This window comes from Lepidochelys kempii, chromosome 10, assembly GCF_965140285.1.
Source record: "Lepidochelys kempii isolate rLepKem1 chromosome 10, rLepKem1.hap1, whole genome shotgun sequence".
NCBI lineage: Eukaryota > Metazoa > Chordata > Testudines > Cheloniidae > Lepidochelys > Lepidochelys kempii.
This window is the reverse complement of record NC_136389.1, coordinates 32,678,697-32,696,510: the sequence shown is the minus strand read 5'-3', so window position 1 is coordinate 32,696,510 and position 17,814 is coordinate 32,678,697. Positions and strand designations below refer to the sequence as shown.

General features: G+C 45.3%; 1 protein-coding gene across 5 annotated transcripts; it reads right to left on the bottom strand.

Annotated features, from left to right (window-relative positions):
- Positions 1-1,355: 1,355 nt before the first annotated feature.
- INTS15 (integrator complex subunit 15) lies at positions 1,356-17,496 on the bottom strand. Of its 5 annotated transcripts, none has more exons than XM_073362725.1 (7): positions 17,342-17,495; positions 15,322-15,520; positions 14,307-14,528; positions 12,168-12,333; positions 11,039-11,566; positions 6,601-6,640; positions 1,356-3,127 (listed from the first exon to the last, which is right to left on the bottom strand). In XM_073362725.1, the coding sequence occupies exons 2-7, from the start codon at positions 15,511-15,513 to the stop codon at positions 2,911-2,913; spliced, it is 1,365 nt and encodes a 454-aa protein (XP_073218826.1). In that variant the 5' UTR covers positions 15,514-15,520; positions 17,342-17,495; the 3' UTR covers positions 1,356-2,910. The 5 variants fall into 5 exon arrangements, with proteins under 5 accessions (XP_073218826.1, XP_073218828.1, XP_073218829.1 ...); XM_073362727.1 differs by having other exon boundaries at positions 17,326-17,413; XM_073362728.1 differs by lacking the exon at positions 17,342-17,495 and adding an exon at positions 16,247-16,674.
- Between the last annotated feature and the right edge of the window lie 318 nt (positions 17,497-17,814).

The following is a 17,814-nucleotide window of genomic DNA, read 5'->3' as shown; positions in this document are numbered from 1 at the left end:
GTCCCTTCTGACCTTAAAGTCTATGATTCTGTGCCCACGCACTGGGAAAACACAGCCTGACAGAATTTCTCTGATGAAAGAGCTGTGTCATTGGAACTTTGTAAATGTACCTTGGAAGAATTTATTACAATCACAAAGCTGACATACATAAACTTTTGCAGTGAGATAAGTTAATGCATTTTAACATAAATAGAGACCCTTTTACAAGCCCCTTGCACTCCATAAGCCTCTGCTCCAGGAGCCATATTGCTTCAAAGGTGGCTCAATGGCAATTAGTGCAGAGGTGTATGGGACAAATGACAGGATCTTGTTACGAGTGAGCAAATGGGCAGATGACTATGGACAACTGCTAATGACGAAAGGGTCACCATGCATAAACTGAGCACTGCTGCTGTAAGCTATCTTGCTAGCTTTTCTAAGAACTGTGCAGATCACTACATGATAAACAGAAGATCATGTAAGCCCTTCCTGTGCCAGATGCAGTTTGATGCAACAGTGGCTGCTCTCACTATTCTACTCAGTCTACAGTAAACTTTGCCTTTTAAAGTTCAGCCAGTGGCCAGAATGGTCCACAATACACAGCAAGAATCCATCATGCACATTTTGGTTTTGAATGGAGAGAGCATCATGGGACATTCTACACTTGTTGAATACCATAATCAAAATTACTACAAACTTCACTGACATCAGAGATGTGTAAATGACATGCCAACCGGCTTAACATAGGAACAAGAGCAGGGGCTCTCAACCTGTTTTCTTTCTGAGTCCCCCCCACCGTGCTATAAGAACATAGGAACAAGAGCAGGGGCTCTCAACCTGTTTTCTTTCTGAGTCCCCCCCAACCGTGCTATAAGAATTCCACAGCCAACATGTGCCACAACAACTGGTTTTTGGCAAATGCAGTAGATTAATAGCCAGGGCTGGCCTTAGGTGGTAGCAAGCAGGGCAATTGCCCAGAGACCCACACCATGGTGGGCCCCGCTCTCTGGTTTATTTTGATAGCCCCCCATAAACCTGTTCATGCCCCCCCAGGGGACTCCAGGCCCCTTGTTAAAAACTGCTGAACGAGAGTATTTAAATTCCTTCTAGAACCAGTTGACAGCAGCATGGAATCCAGATATGCATCATCATGCTATGCATATCCAGGACACCCTTTCTCAAACCCAAATCATCAGGAGGTAGAGGTTAATGGTCCCTCCACCATAACAAAAGTCCCCATTCATTTGGTAGGTTAATTGTCTGCTGACACCATCTAATTTGAAACTATAATCCTTCAAAGGGATGATGACAGAAAAGGTCTAAAGTAAGGTTTTTAATTTAAGTGTCTGAAATAGGTCAGAGATACAAAACAAGAAAGAAATCCAAGAGTTTTAATTTAAAAAAAAAAATGGAGTCCCATCCTTGAGCACAAATTTTGGAAAACAGGCTGCAGACAATTTAAAATCAATTAACTACAGGTAAAAACAAAATAAACATGGGTGTTACACATCAAGGTTATCACCTCTACTTCCCCCTTTCAAGTAATCTTTTAAAGGAGATATGGTACAATGTGTATTGATAAATATCATTTCATACTCCTTTATGCTTAGTAGTTCTTAGCTTCAGGACCTTTTCATCTTGTTGCAGCTTCTACCAAGTGATTAATTTTATCTTTCCAGGGAAAGAGAAGTAGACAAACATCAGGATTACTCTCCAGTTGTAATTTATTGAGTGAATTACAAGTGCCAAGCCCCAGCTTCCATCTCTTTGTCCTTTGATTTTAGTGTGTAATTGGATAACTATTATTGCCACACATGACATCTGAAATATGTATAAAGAAATAAAGTGATTGACTCCTAGAAAAAGGATGCCCTTGCTTCCTTCTAAAGCCAATGAAAGGGGCTTAGAGAATTTCACTGTGCTAGAAAACTACCCAATTCTGAGTGGGGATACATTATGTATTTCACTGCAGTGATACAGAAGACAAACGTATTATCTTGACTAGAACACTTTTCCACAGAGTACACCATTTCTAATTAAAAGCCTGTGGTACTGGTACTTCTCTGGAACAATATCAGTATGTATTTTTTGTGTGGCTGCAAATTAATTGCAGTACAAGGTTAAACTGGTAAACATCAGTAACTAATTTGTTGCAGTAAGCTGTTGATCTGTTTTTGCCAACCAGCATTAGTTAGTGATACCAGATTTGATCTCTACATTTCACAAATTTGTTCATTTGAACATGTGAAAAGGATATTCCAGAGGCCTACCAAAAAAACAAGGAGGTTGCAATTGCAAAAGAAGTAAGTTCCTTCCTAGCAGAGGGCTAAAAAAAATTGGATTTGCTGAACACCATTTGAGAGATAAAAGTGAGGCAAGCAATCCCTTCTCACTTTCTTTAGTGGTTTCCTCTCAAAGGAAGTGCTACCCTCCCTTACACCTTGCACTTCAGAAGCAAGCATTTGCAGTGCCAAAAATATACAATGGATACAAATGTTTACAAAGAGAAAGAACAGGGGCAAGGGACTAACTTGCAAGTCTTGGTATGGTTTTCTCTCTGTCCCTCACAAATGAGAAGGAGCAAGAAAGTAGATGGTCTCCCTACAGAGTCAGACACGTGTACATGTGAGAAACACCAGATCAAGAAATACAGTGGTACTGCTCATTAGAGGAGTTAGAGTTGATATTAAAAAAACCCATACATTCCAGAGGGCTTGTTTTTGTCTCTCATCCATAAATATGGATTAATAAGAAATTGTCCATGTTTAGGGCTAGAGCAGCCTAGCATCTGCTTCTCCCCTACTCCTGAAGAAACTCACACAACACAATATTAAAGAGGAAAATATGGTTCCATAAATGTTTGGTTTCCTCTGTAAGGCTTCCCCAGTCAGGGAAAAATGTGTGCACATCGTACAGTTTCAGTTAGGTTCTTTAGCGAATAGGCCTGTATGGGAAAGTCATGCCTGGTATAAATGTCTGCACAGGATGGGCTGGGAGTGCTGGATGAGCTGGATGTGCAGGCAACGCAGGGTGTGCTGCATGTGCAGGATAGCCCAGCGGAGGGGTGTGGATATGAGGATAAAATCCTGGTGGCAAAGCAGCATGGGTTGGTTGTTGCACTGGACCTGAAATCACCAGCTGGAGTAGGCTGCGAAAAGAAGATCCAGATAGATGTAAGTATTACTCCAATAATAAATTGTCCGAACAAGGAGCAGTTTGGCAGAAGTCCTGCTCCATGACAAGAAGAGTCACTAAAAAGCCCCTGCCAATGCGTAGCAACAAACACTGGAAAGTGCCTTAGGGAGAGATGGTGGCATTATGCTTATGACATCCTGCAGACTGATGTGTATGGTGCAAGGTACATGCACAGTGATATTTCTCAAAGGACCACTGTCCATGACAATCAACAGAGTTAAGTATTTTCAGTAATCCTGTTGAACAGCTGGTTTGTCAAGAAAGAGGGGGCTCTGGTTACCATCTCTCCAAAGGGCAATGCTCTGTGAGGCTCTATGGCCAGGCTGCAGGAGAGAGGGCGAGGGCTCAGGTTTCAGAGGGATGATAAAAAGAAGCAAGACTGTCAATGATTTATATAAGCTAGGGTTAAATACCCAAAATCAGCAAGGGTTAATTTTTTAAAAATAGGCAAATGTTAAGGCCAACATTTTCAACCCCAGGTGCCTAAAGTTAGGCTAAATCCACACTTAGAAACCCAAACAGAAATGGCCTGATTTTCAGATATCAAAGCCTACCTTTAGAGACTCAGGTTTTAATATTTTGGCTAATAATGGTTACAACAACAAACAAAAAATAGCATGGTTAAGCATGGAGTCTAAGTATAATAGGTGGGAATTAGGGATGGGGCAGAGGTAATTTTTCAAAATTGCATTTCACTTTCACAGTCTTGTTTGTCTATTTGTCTTAATCCAGGCTCTTATCCTGCAAACTGGGTGGACCAAGGAGGAGTCTCACTGACTTTAATGGGGTCTGCCTGGCTTGGGGATTTGTACAGATTTTAAGGCCACAAGGAACGATTAGATCATTTAATATGACCTCCTGTATACCAGAAGTCAAACTATCTTGAATTATAGTTGGGAACCATTTAAGAATTTACTGATTTAAGATTCCCAAAAAGACCATAATTCCACAACTGAGGAAAAAGGCCATACTGGTTTATAAGGGACGTGAAGGCAGCTAGCAATGGGACACAGGGAGAAATCTGTGGCCTGCAGGGTCAAGGACAATGAAGAGTTTTCAAAACATGTATTAGGAACAAAAACAATCCTGAAAATGGTATTGGTCCATTACTAGATGGAAAGGATAGAATTAATAATAATACAGAAAATGCTAAAGGCTTCAATAAATATTTCTGTTCTGTATTTGGGGAAAAATAGGTGATACAATCTCATCATATGGTGGTAACACTCCATTCCACTAGTCTCTGGAGGATGTTAAACAAAAACTAGTAAAGTTAGACATTTGTAAATAAACAGGTCCAGTTAACTTGCATCCAAGAGTTTAAAACAGCATCCTGACGAGCTCGCTGGACCATTAGTGTTGATTTTCAGTAAGTCTTGAAGCACTGAGGAAGTTCCAGACGACTGGAAGAAAGCTCATGTTGTACTAATTATAAAGGGTAAATGGGATGACCCAGGTAATTATAGACCTGACAGCTGGACTTGTATCCTGGGCAAGATAATGGAGCAGCTGATACAGTATTCGATTAACAAAGAATAAAGGAGAGTAATGTAATTAATACAAATCAAAATGTATTCATGGAAAATAGATTCTGTCAAACTAATTTGGTATCTTTTTTTTAATGAGATTATAAATTTGGTTGAGAATGGTAACAGTGTTAATCTAATATACTTAGACTTCTCTAAGGCATTTGATTTGATACCACACAACATTTTGATTAAAAAGCTAGACTATAAAATTAATATGGCACATATTAAATGGATGAAAAATTGGCTCACTGATAGGTCTCAAAATGTAATTGTAAACAGGGAATCATCATCAAGCAGGTGTGTTTCCAGTGGGCCCCTGCAGGAATGGGATCTTGGCCCTACGCTACTTAACATTTCTATCAATGACCTGGAAGAAAACAAACTCATCACTGGTAACCCATTTGCAGATGACCCAAAAATTTGGGGAGTGGTAAGTAACGAAGAGGATAGGCTAGTGATTCAGCACAATCTACATTGCTTGGTAAACTGGGCACAAGCAAACTATATGCATTTTTATACAGCTAAATGTAAATATATACATCTCAGAACAAAAGAATGTAGGCCATACTTACAGGATGGGGGACTCTATCCTGCCAAGTAGTGATTCAAAGAGATTAGGGGCCGTGATGGATAATCAGCTGAATATGAGCTACCATTGTGACACTGTGGCCAAAAGAGCTGATGCCATCCTGGGATGCATAAAGAGGGGACTCTCCAGTAGTAGGGAGGTTAATTTACTGCTGTATTTAGCACTGGTGTGACTGCTGCTGGAATACTGCGTCCAGTTCTGGTGCTCGCAAATGCAAGAAGGATGTTAAATTGGAGAGGGTTCAGAGGAGAGCCATGAGAATGATTAAAGGATTAGGAAAAATATGCCCTACTTATTGTTTGAACTCCTGGAGTCTGTCTATTTAGCTTAACAAAGAGAAGGTTAAGGGATGACTTGTCACAATTTATAAGTACCTACATGGGAAACATATTTAATAAAGGGCTCTTCAATGTAGCAGAGAAAGGTATAACACAAACCAGTGGCTGGAAGTTGAAGCTAGCAAGTTTAGTCTGGAAACAAGATGTTAAATTTTTCACAGTGAGGATAATTCAACATTGGAACAATTTACCAAGGGTCATGGCGGATTCTCCATCCCTGACCATTTTTAGGTCAAGATTGGATGTTTTTCTAAAATATATGCTCTAAGAATTATTTTGGAGGTAGCTCTCTGGCCTGTGTTATACATGATCACAAGTTCCTTCTGGCCTTGGAATCTATACATCTGTGAAATTTCACCCAGTTGCTCCTGTATTGATCCCCCAAACTTGTGTTTGACTAAAGCACACCTTCCAAAAACTTGAAGAGTGGTCAGTTTGGATGAGCTATTACCAGCAGGAGAGTGAGTTTGTGTGTGTATGGGGGTGGGGGGGATGTGAGAAAACCTGGATTTGTGCAGGAAATAGCCCAACTTGATTGTCATGCACATTGTGTAAAGAGTTGTCACTTTGGATGCGCTATCACCAGCAGGAGAGTGAATTTGTGTGGGGGGGTGGAGGGTGAGAAAACCTGGATTTGTGCTGGAAATGGCCCACCTGATGATCACTTTAGATAAGCTATTACCAGCAGGACAGTGGGGTGGGAGGAGGTATTGGTTCATATTCTCTCTGTATATATAAAGTCTGCTGCAGTTTCCACGATATGCATCTGATGAAGTGAGCTGTAGCTCACGAAAGCTTATGCTCTAATAAATTGGTTAGTCTCTAAGGTGCCACAAGTACTCCTTTTCTTCTTCCAAAAAAGCACACTTACATTATAAGCTCTTCTGGGCAGATGTCTGCCTCAACAAACATCTAGGAAATGCCTTGAAATATGCATTAAAATAAATACAAGTTTAGAAAGGTCCCTTACTTGTTGTGTGGTAGCCGAGCGCACACTGTTCTCAAGTCATCTGAAATTCAAGAGGATAGAAAACAGAGTGTGGATAAAGCAAAATAAAAGATTTTTCCCCTCTACTCTTCATTCTGGGAAGTTTTAGTCAGATTTCATAAAATGGATTAGTAGAGACCCAAAATTTCATCCTTTCATGCGTAAGATATGTATAGAGAACATTTCCCTATAACTTTTACATCACAAACTATTTCGCACATCATCCATCTGCAGATGAGCATTCTCTCACTTGCCTTATATTTAAGTTAAATGGACAGAAATTCACATCTGTTGCAAGGCAGACAAACCCTAGCACAAAATTCTCAGCGGATTAAACAGACAGAACTTTGCCCAACTGGGGCAGCCACACTGGCAACTCAACTAGAGCCAGGGGAGCAGCACCCAATTCATACAAGGCAGTGGTTCCCAAATTGCGGTTCGCAAACCCCTGGGGGTTCGCCAGAAAAATTTCACTCATGGTGGCCAAAGGACCCCAGGCATTGGAGGCAACAGATGGGACCCGGTTGCAGGGCAGACAGCCCGAGCCCCAGGGAGAGCGGAGCAGGGCAGTTGGGGCTGGCAGTCCGAGCCCTGCCCCCATCAGCAGGGAAGTCAACAGCCTGAACCCCAGCGCTCCGTGCGGGGCTGGCAGCCCAAGCCCCAGGAAGAGCGGGGCCGGGCAGTTGAGGCTGGCAGCCCGAACCCTGCCCCCGTCAGTGGGGGAGCTGGCAGCCCAAACCTCAGCACTCCGTGCGGGGCTGACAGCCCAAGCCCTAGGCAGAGTGGGGCCGGGTAGTTGGGGTTGGCAGCCTGAGCCCCGGAGGTCAGCAAGACCTGCAGCCCAAGTTCAGTGGAGCTCAGTTGACCGGGGCGGCCAATGGGGTCCAGCAGCAGGACTCCCATGGAGTGTGGAGGAAATTTAATCTTAAATCCCTAGAAATATTCATTTTTAGGAGGGGGTTCACAAGATTTCACAATTTAATGAAAGGGGTTCATGTGCTGTTGAAGTTTGGGAACCACTGATATAAGGGAAGACTGCTATGGTCATCTCATCTTTAACAAGAAGTAGAGTTAAAAATAGGAAGCCTGAAGACTACATGTCCCATCATGCAATACTCCATCTTGAGCAAAACAAGACAAGGAATGGAGATTCAAAGTACCTCCTTATCAAGTATTAGACTGCTTCAGGTCATGCTGAGGTAGAAGAAACATGTTTGGGAATGGTTCAGGCAAGAAGGAAGAGCAGATCTCCAAAATCCCCAGTATCAAAGGCTACAAATTGGTTAGTTGTACTCTCAAAGGATTCCAACAACAGTCATGGGAAACAGGCAGCCAAGATGTAGGCAATACCAGAAATATCACTGCCCAATGTAAATTGGAACTTACATTTCGTAAGGCACCCGCCTCCGCTTTTTCCCCACTGTTGTAGCAGAACTCTGCTTGCAGCCCTTTCTAACTGGTTTTTGTAATTATAACTGAACTTTATGTTGTCGTATCAAAGTTTGTTATTGACAAACAAGTGTGCTGCTCCTTCCTTCCTCTTCCCCAATTGCTACTTGGGGAGTAGGACACCAGTCCTGGCACTGTTTGTATCTTTATATGCCTCATTCCTCTGTGCACTGCTTCATTTACCCACCAAGGAAAGCTGCACCCTGCCGAGCAGGCTTGGAGGTGAAACGCTCCTCAAGAGGTATTTTCAGATTTGTGTTAAGAGACTCTGGTAATGGAATTTGGGACACTGGCTCTATTGGGGAAAACAGTTTCCAACCAATTTAACAAGAATCCTACTCTAAAGAACATGCAGTTGTGAGGTCCTTTTAATGCTGGTTTAAACAAATTCCTCCCAATTCTATAGAAAACTGAATGCCCAAAAATGTGATTAGCCGGTATTTATACTGAATTCCCTTCCTCTTCTAGTACAGCAATCCCCCAACAAGATGGGCCAAGTAAGTAGTTAGGAAATAAGTTTAAAGGGACAACTTTTAAAAAAAAAAGCCTCACGTTTTGGCTTGCTACTATTACAAAACAGACCTAAGATTACTAGAACTAAAATCTTAGAGAAAAACCTATATAGTTGGCTTTGTGCACTTAATACTGAGTACAGTCAGCGTAGCAGGTGTGGAGAGGAGTTGATTCAGGTTCACACAGGTGCCTCAGGGAACACCTGTCTAGGAAAAAAGACTGGTCTCTGAACCTCTGGGTCTGGGTGAGAAGCCCTGAGCAGGGGAAGGTTGGTTAGATTTCTGGTGTTTTGTTAGCAGATGTTCTGTTATATTGCTCTGAGAAAATGGTATGATTGGCTGACCCTTCGTTCGGGTTGAATCACTTGACCAGCCGCTTTTACTTTTTGTTTGTGTGGGTCTTTCAGACATTTTTGGGCCACACAAATTGGTAGGGGGACTTTAGTTCCAGGTATTACACCTGCCCCACTTTTAATACAGCTTTTAGACATTGACTGGATTTTCAAGTTGGTGTCCTTTAATAAATTCACCAAGATTCCTCAACAGGCCTCAGATTTATAATGATCCTAATGCTTAGCTAATGAAATAAGTTTACCATCTTGTGCAAAAAGTACTAAAAATTACAGGCTAGGGAACATAAAAACCCTCCACCCAAACAAATCTTGTTTCTCTCATGATGAAAAAGACTAGAAATGTAGGCTTCAAAAACGTTTCAGATAAAACCACCACCTGGACTATTCTCCATGTCATGTTTATACCCTATGCTCTAGTTCAGGGGCCCTCATCCAGTGCAGAAAAACCATCGAGTTGAACAAACAGGATGCCATTTCCTTTTAAACCACTGAAAATGTGTCCTTCCCCAGAGCTCCTTCAGAGCTCCTTTAGAGAACGGTGGTCCTGCCAGAGATTGTGGTGGGAGCAAACCAGTAGTTCTTTTCAGTCATATGGGCCCCATCCACAGAGCCACAAACTGTTTTTTTCCTACTCTGAAATGTCACGAAAACCCGTCTCCCTGTACCCAGAGTCAGATATGGCAAAGTAAGATTTGACTTCCTTTAAAACCGCAGAACCAATATACCGGCCAAATAGCAAACTGGATTCTACTCTGGCTCATGAATTAGAATCGTTTACTAACTTCTAATTGCAGTGCAAAACTCTGCCTCAGTTAACACCAGTACAGCCCCTTTGAAAGCATGGGCTGTACAATATAACTCAGGGCAGCATCTTTATTATATGTGATTCACGTGCCCACAAGAACCTGGATTGACTTTCACATTCCAGGGTGTTGGAAGGACTAGCACACATTTTTAAAAGGGCAAGTCTACCCTGGAGTTATTGGGGCAAAATTTACACACACACAGCCATCCCCTCCCCATAAAATGACATACTGTTGTTATGAGCCATACATTCAATCTGTAACCCACCTAAACCTTCCACTCCAGCCTCTCCCCCTCGTGACTGTAGGGGTGCTAATGGGCTACTTCACCTTGAACAGTCCCTTGAAATACATGAGACACAAGGTGGGTGAGGTAATATCTTTTATTGGACCAACTTCTGTTGATCTGAGATACACTCTTTCGAACTTGCACAGAGCTCTCCTTCTGACCTGAAGAAGAGCTCCGTGTAAGCTCTCTAATATCCTGGGATCAATACAGCTACAACACCACTGCACATATTGAAATATGTTAACTACTTATGCTAAACAATCTGTTCCACCTTGTATTTAGCTGTGACACTCCGACTCCTTTTTCCAGACCGAAAGAAAAGCCCTATATAGCTTGAATGCTTGTCTCTCGCACCAATAAAAGATATTACCTCACTCACCTTGTCACTTTAATTTTCACTGTATCATTTTTCAAAGGAGAATCATAGCCTGCATCCTTCTCTAACCTATGCTGCAAGGATGTACAATGGATGGCTACACTCTAATTTTTTAATTCAACAGTTTTAAACCAGTTTAGGACACAGGGTTTAAAGACATGAATCTGGAACCATAATTATCTAACTGTGCAGGACCTAAAGCAGGCCACAGACCCATCATCTTTGGAGTGTTTTGATGTCAACTGTACCATTCAGGCTCTGTTTATGGGCCCAGAAGAGGACAAACATACTCCCATGTCAAAAAAACAAACTACAAACCATCAACACAGCCTGGGAGCAATGGTGGGAGTATGAACAGAAGATTCCCTCCCAAATCCCCAAAGCAACAATCTTTCTTGATAGTCCATAGCACTTATTTTCATCAGTGGTCTTTCCTTTCTTACTCTCTGTCCTGAGCTGTTTGCTACACCCAACTTGTAGCTTTAACAATCTCTTATTTCCTAAGACTTATAGAATATTTCGTCTGTTAATGCATTTACCCATGTATTATCCCTCCCTCACCCAGAGACAGCCTACCCACATACCAGAGAAAAGTAATTTCATGCCAGGCTCTTCACCAGCTGCTTTCAGCGACATACCTCTAGTGCACAGCAATGCTCCTGATGCCATGGCCACCTGCAGAGCCTGAGCCAATCTGTCTAGAGCCAGTTCAATCTCTTTGGAAGCATTGAGTGGATTGAGTTCATCAGACAGTCTGTTAATTTCCTCAACAAGTGGAACCACGTGGTCAAAGGGCACTAGACCCAGTCGGCCATATAGGTTCTTCTCTGTTAAGTGCCCCTGAAGCATCATGAGAACCTGTAGGACGCTTAGATGTAGTTTGGAATACAGCAGGTGGCAGTCTTTGTCAGCTCCAGCGGCTGAGTCCTTGGCGATTTTATTGGTGAGGTGACCATTTGAGAGAGAGGCCTTCTTTTTCCTTTTGTAAGCCAACGGAGCCTTCACACACCAGCGGATCAGTCCAGTGAGGGGGGTGAGCTCTAAAAATCCTATTGGCAGGTTGGCTGCAATAGGAGTGTTTAAAAAAGTGATGAGTATCAAACGGGGGTCCTCAAAGATCCAGGAGACAACCATCTCGAGCAAGTCTGAAGGGGGAATGAGATCATCTGAAAATAAAAAATATGAGACACTGCTCAGCAAGTCCCCTCCTCTGGCATAGGGACAGCAATTTCATTCTCCTCCCCTATGTTTCATCTGTAAGTCTGAGCCCAGCCTCTGCTAAAATCTTTATTCATGCATCACGCTCTTTCTGTCCCAACTACTGCAATTCTATTTTTATTGCCTCCTAAATCCCAGCTCTCTCACCTTCAGAATGCCACAGTAAGATACCCTCACTCCAGGAAGCCTGAGCCAAATTACCACCAGATCTAGTCCCTTCACTGGCTTTGTAGCCACATCTGAACCTAGTTTGAGAAGACCCCTTCGTTCCTTGCCCTTGGTCAGGACCGTCAACAACAGGACCAATCGTTACATGGACAGTTGTCTATTACAATCTGGACTGAGGTCACTCACCACTGTGTTGTACTTCTCAACTTCCCACACACACCAAAGGATAGGTGCTGCATCCAGCACCGTGTCTAGCAAAGCTATGGTGCCGAGTGCCATTAAAATGCCAATAGGTAGCTGAGAACACAAACATGCCCATAACAGTTAAAGGGCACTGCAGCATTTGTTTCGAGAAGAGAATGCTGCCTTTTTGCAGTTTACCTGAAGAAAGGTCATAGAGCGCGGTAACCGACGTTATGAACTGGCAGCAGAAGCGAGGACTGGCGCTGAATATTTGTTTCAATGTCTGAATGGAACCTGGCACCAAACAGCAGTAGTCATCCACTAAGGCACGGGCTAACCTCACAGAGTAGATTGCAGGTGTTCGCTGAAAGAGATTTGCAGTACCAAGTTGCGACAAGTACGTCAAACCAGGAGGTAAGAAATTCTGCAGAGCCCAGCCCATGGGGAGATACAGAGTTTTTCACTAAGGGTACGTCTATACTACCCGCCTGATCGGCAGGTTGTGCTCGATCTATCGGGGATCAATTTATCGCGTCTAGTGTAAATTGATCCCCGATCACTCTGCCATCGACTCCTGTACTCCAGCACAGCGAGAGGCGGAAGCACAGTCGACCCCACACCGTGAGGAAGCGAGGTAAGTCAACCTAAGATAGGCAACTTCAGCTGTGAGAATAGCGTAGCTGAAGTCGATGTATCTTAGGTTGATTCCCCCCTCCAGTGTAGACCAGTCCTAAGGCTCTGTTACATGAAACTATCAGTTGGCTGTTACTACATCTTTTTGCTAACTTTTAAGTTTTGGTTGATTTATGTAAAACACAAAGATCAGGCGCCTCAGCTTTAGCTTCTGATGGCTGTGGCTCGCCCTCAGTACAATGGGTTCACGAGCTTATCAGATCACAAGTGAGAATTATTCTGCAAAGAAGAAAGAGTCTTACTAATTATCATCTGGAGGGAGGGTAACTTCATTAAAATGGATACAAATACCACTTTGGAACAAGACCATCATTTTTTACCATGACTGTCATCTATTACAAACCCATCTATCAGCCACTTTTTAGCTTTACTGGAGTAGATTATAATAATTCTGTGCAAAAAAAATAAATACCCCAATATTAAAGAAACACCATCAACCTGAAATCTACTATCTATTCTAGTCAAACACGATTTAAAAGGTGTTTCAGACACTACACCTGCCCATGTCCCCCTGCCAGTTTTTTTATTTCAATTATTATGCTTCCCTATTTTCTAAAAATGTTTTCTCATTCATTACTGTATGAAAGACCGATCTGTAAACTGACCATTCCCAGACAAAAAATATTTAAGATCTAGGGTACAAGTCAGTAATTGAATAGTAAAAAGCTTTGCAAGAATTTCTACAACTGGCCAAAGTTACATGTATCTGATACAGAGTGTGATGTTTCATCACCACACTAACCTTTGCTCTTCACATGAAAGTGTTCTACTTTTATGAACTGAGGATAGCAATGTCCTCTGTCCACTGCTGTCCAAATCCTCTTAACTATAGTCCCTTACTTGACACTTGATTCTGAAGACCACCATCGCCCAGAGGAAGAAAGCCACGCTCCCAGGGATTTCTGGAGGGTATCAGGATCAGGGCTCCCCTGCCTAAAGTTCTCAGGAAAATGAGTGAGTGGGAGACGTGTGAGAAATATGAGGCCAGTTCACCAGGCCAGCACCATCCCTGCAATGTGTTTTTTAAGCACCAAGTTTTTAACATGGAAACCTTTATGTACCTAAGTGGTCTGAAGGAGGCAGTACACCACAATAAGCGACCCCCTCAAAGTCTCCTGCCACCCACATTATACCCCTTCCTATTCCTGCAGCCTTCAGGAGACCTATATGGAGAAACAGTTACACTGAAGACTTTAGGGAAGTGGGGGGATTCCCATCCCCCTGTCTGCAGAACAGCCTGCTTCTGCACATCTCCTGAAGGGTGAGGGAATGAAAGCTCACACCTGTGGACCTTAGGAGGCACATCAGGGTGCCGCTCCCCTAAGGCAAACATTAAGAGATCCACAGGAGCAGGGGCATGAGAGTTCGAGAGGCTTGGAGAGCCGTAAAGTTATGCCCTGCACAGACCTCAGTAGGGAGAATTTCCCTCGCTGCACTGCCCTGTCAACTTTCCTAAGCTGCAAGTGGAGGGTCCACAACTGTTGCACTGCGAGTTCTGTGAACTGAATTCTAGAGCCCACCTCTCAGTCCTAAACCTACGTTGCTTTGGCCACTACACAGCCCCTTTTCTTCAGTTCACCCACTTGCACATCATGTTCACCTACTCAGCTCTTAGGGACTGTCCTATCCATGCACCAGCTTTACCTGCAGCCACGATGCAGCACATTCCAGAACAGGAACTCTGCACACAGCTACCGCCATGGAAACCAATTTTCCTAGCAAGACCATCCTGCCATCATCTGCTTTGTTTCCTTGAGGGCTGAAAAGGGCTGAGAAAATGATCTGCCGGACTGAATCCTTGGTTTGCTCTTGGAAATAACTGCACATGATCTCAAGGAGTTGAAGCTCCTGAAGAGAATTCAACCTCTAAAAAACAAAGCCAGAAAATAACAGAGTAAATCCCAATGCAGCATGTCCAGAAACAGAAGGAAGCATTATGAAAATATGCCTCTTTCTCCCTTCCCCATCACACTTCAATCTCCTGCTCCTGGGCAAGCCTAGCCATACTTCTCCATGAACTGCCTCTAGAATAGGGTACACACACTGACCAGCAATTTCAGGGACCATATAAATTCCTTGGTTGAAAGATCAAGCAGCAGCAGTGAGTCTGAGGGTCTTGAGGGCTTCTGAGCAGTAGCAGAAATTCTAGCCTCCCAGACTTCCTAGCCTATCACACGTGTAGCCTGACTTATCTTTCAGTTCTTGCCTCCTCTCTGGTACAGTGTGCACATGCTTAGTTCTGAGACAAACATTACATTTACTTATCAAGCTAGAAAGTTTATTAATCATATTATTTGCAGGGTAACTGCATGGAGCTTGCTGTCAAGGCAAAGGATAAAGTCTATAGAGGGACCCAAAAGAACTCTCAAAAGAAACTAAACCAAAAATACAAAAAAAGGTCTAAAAGTGACTCCTTTTCCTGGTTCTTCCAGTGCCTATTATCTTTCTAGGCCCTGATCCTGCACCCAGATCTACATGGCTGGATACTTGCACTTACATGTACCCCAATTTAATCAGTGGGGCTCTACAGAGATACAAGATTCCAGCTGTGTAGATTTGATTGCAGGAACAGGGCCTAGATTATAAGTACAACATCATCAAGACATTATCAGCCAATTCAAATGCAGTTGTATTTTTGCTCATTGGACCTGTTACCTACTTTAGGCTGGGAGTTGCGCTCTTTGGGAACCTGAAATATGAATTCTTCCAGCAACTCAATTGGGCCTTTGTCCACAATGGGAAGAGGTGCATTTTGGAGCTGACTGCTGAAGTAGATGTCCAAGTGATACAGCACTTCTTTGGCAGCACTCAGGGCATCCCGGCGGAGCAGGGAATGACGAATGTCACTCATTGTGCTCCTGCAAGAAAAGAGACAAAAAAGTGATGAGTAAACCTCAATACCAACAACAGCATCTGTCTAAGTTCTTCTGCTGCAAGGAAATGAGAGGCTTCTGCTTTTTTATGCAGCAGTTCTCTTGTATTTGCATGTAGGGACTCTTGAGCAGGAACAATCAGTACTTAAGACGACAGGGGTCTGTCACCCTTTCCCAAAAAGCCCTTGATTTTTGTTTTCTTTGGCCCACACCTCACCCTACTTTTAAGCAAACAAGTAAAGCCAAGAAACACAAATGCATTTCTCATACTGAAAGCATTAATGGCACTGGCTCCTAAATATGCTTAGGACTCTTGAGAAAACAACGAGCAACCCCTGAAGGATGTGGAATGAGCTGCTGTACCGCTGTCACAAAGACAGGATCACAGCACAGAGGCAGCACACAGACGTTTATGTGCCTCAAATATAGCCAATTTGTGGAAATGGGATGAGAAAAAATGCTTCATTCTAAAACTAACCTAGGGCAGCACAAAAATGTCACCCTATGTATATCTGCAGCAGTGGTTCCACTTGAAAAATTTACCAGACACCTAGCAGCCTGAAGCCTCTGCGTGTGGGGGAGAAGACCAAGGCCAGTGGCTCCAGAGCTCTTTCTGCAGCTCAGCGCTTTCCCAAACTGCTTTGGAATTAAATATACCCGGTTCTTGAGTTTCACTGCTACAAAGTTCTAGACAGCCACCATGAAACTGACCAGTCACGTTAGCTTCTGCAAATCTCCCAGGAGCAGGCCAGGGCAGGAGTCCTGTCTGCAGCATCAAGATGACATCAGAGTGCCACTTACACACAAGCCCTGTTTGGAAGGTTTTCTGGGTAACTGCAAGGGCTAGAGACCTTGCTGGTAAATGAAAACTCAGATACTGCAGAAAGTCCTGGCACAGCCCCCACTCTATTGTCAGGGCCAATCGCATCAAAACCCCTGTAATCTTTCTGTGCCACTGCTTCAGGTCATTTGCTGGGGTGCCAAGCACAGCACTGTCTCTCCAGCTGTGGGGTAGGAAGCTAAGACAAGGTAGAGCCATGTTGTGCTCGCTGGGCAGTTACAGGTCCAGGTCATGGATGTGTGATGCCCCCACATGCCAGGAGAACAGGCACGAAACCTGCTGTTCCCCACTCCCGCAGGTGCCCCCTCCCTATCCCCAGGCCTCCCAAATCCCCTCCCCACATGTATCCCCTGCCCCCAAATCCCCTCCTCATCCCAGCCCCCAGGTGCCCCATCCCCATTCTCTCACCATCCCCTGCCCCCAAATCCCCTCCTCACCCCAGCCACCTCCCCATCCTCTCTCCGTCCCCTGCCCCCAAATCCCCTCCTCACCCCTGCCCCCCAGGTGCCCCTCCCCCATCCTCTCTCCGCCCCCTGCCCCCAAATCCCCTCCTCACCCCTGCCCCCCAGATGCCCCTCCCCCATCCTCTCTCCGTCCCCTGCCCCCAAATCCCCTCCTCACCCCTGCCCCCCAGGTGCCCCTCCCCCATCCTCTCTCCGTCCCCTGCCCCCAAATCCCCTCCTCACCCCGGCCCCCCAGGTGCCCCTCCCCCATCCTCTCTCCGTCCCCTGCCCCCAAATCCCCTCCTCACCCCGGCCCCCCAGGTGCCCCTCCCCCATCCTCTCTCCGTCCCCTGCCCCCAAATCCCCTCCTCACCCCGGCCCCCCAGGTGCCCCTCCCCCGTCGAGGCTACTAGCAGCCCCCGGGAAGCCACGAGGCCGCCCCAGGCCCGACGCCAGGGGCCCCGCGCGGTTGTGGGGCTCGGTCCGGGGCCCAGCTGAGCGCGCACCCGCTCCCGGCCGCACCTCCTGCCGGGCCCGCTCAGGCGAGCATATCCGGGCGGCCTCCGCGGCGGGGCCGGGCTGAGGCGAGGGGAAGCGGCGAGGCCTTCCGCGGCCCAGGGCGGTGCAACGCGAGCGGGCGGCACGGCGGCCCGGCACGGCCAAAAAGGGGGATGGGGCGCGGCCATCCGCCCACAGCGCCACCTGCTGGCCGCGCGCGCGAGGCGCCCGAGAGGGGCGGGGCGGGGCGGGGTGGGGGGAGGAGTTTGTGGGGTCGTGCCCGCGGGTGTGTAGGGCTGGTGGGCAGGGGGAGAGGGGCTTGTGGGGCCATTGCCTGGGGAGGGGAGAAGGAGGAGGGCTGTGGGGATGGTGCCCAAGGGAAAGGGGTACGTGGGGCGGGTGTCCCTGGGGAGAGGGGTGTAGGGGTTGGTGCCAGGGAGGGGGGGCAGTGCTCAAGGGGCCAGGGCCATGCTATAATGTGAGTGAGGGACACACAG

Coding starts and splice junctions, on each gene's coding strand:
- INTS15 (XM_073362725.1), bottom strand. CDS start 15,513: ATGAGTGACATTCGTCATTCCCTGCTCCGCCGGGATGCCCTGAGTGCT. Junction 12,334..14,306: donor GTGCTGCATCGTGGCTGCAG/GTAAAGCTGGTG, acceptor AATCTCTTTCAG/CGAACACCTGCAATCTACTC. Junction 6,641..11,038: donor AGCATTGCTGTGCACTAGAG/GTATGTCGCTGA, acceptor CTTGAATTTCAG/ATGACTTGAGAACAGTGTGC.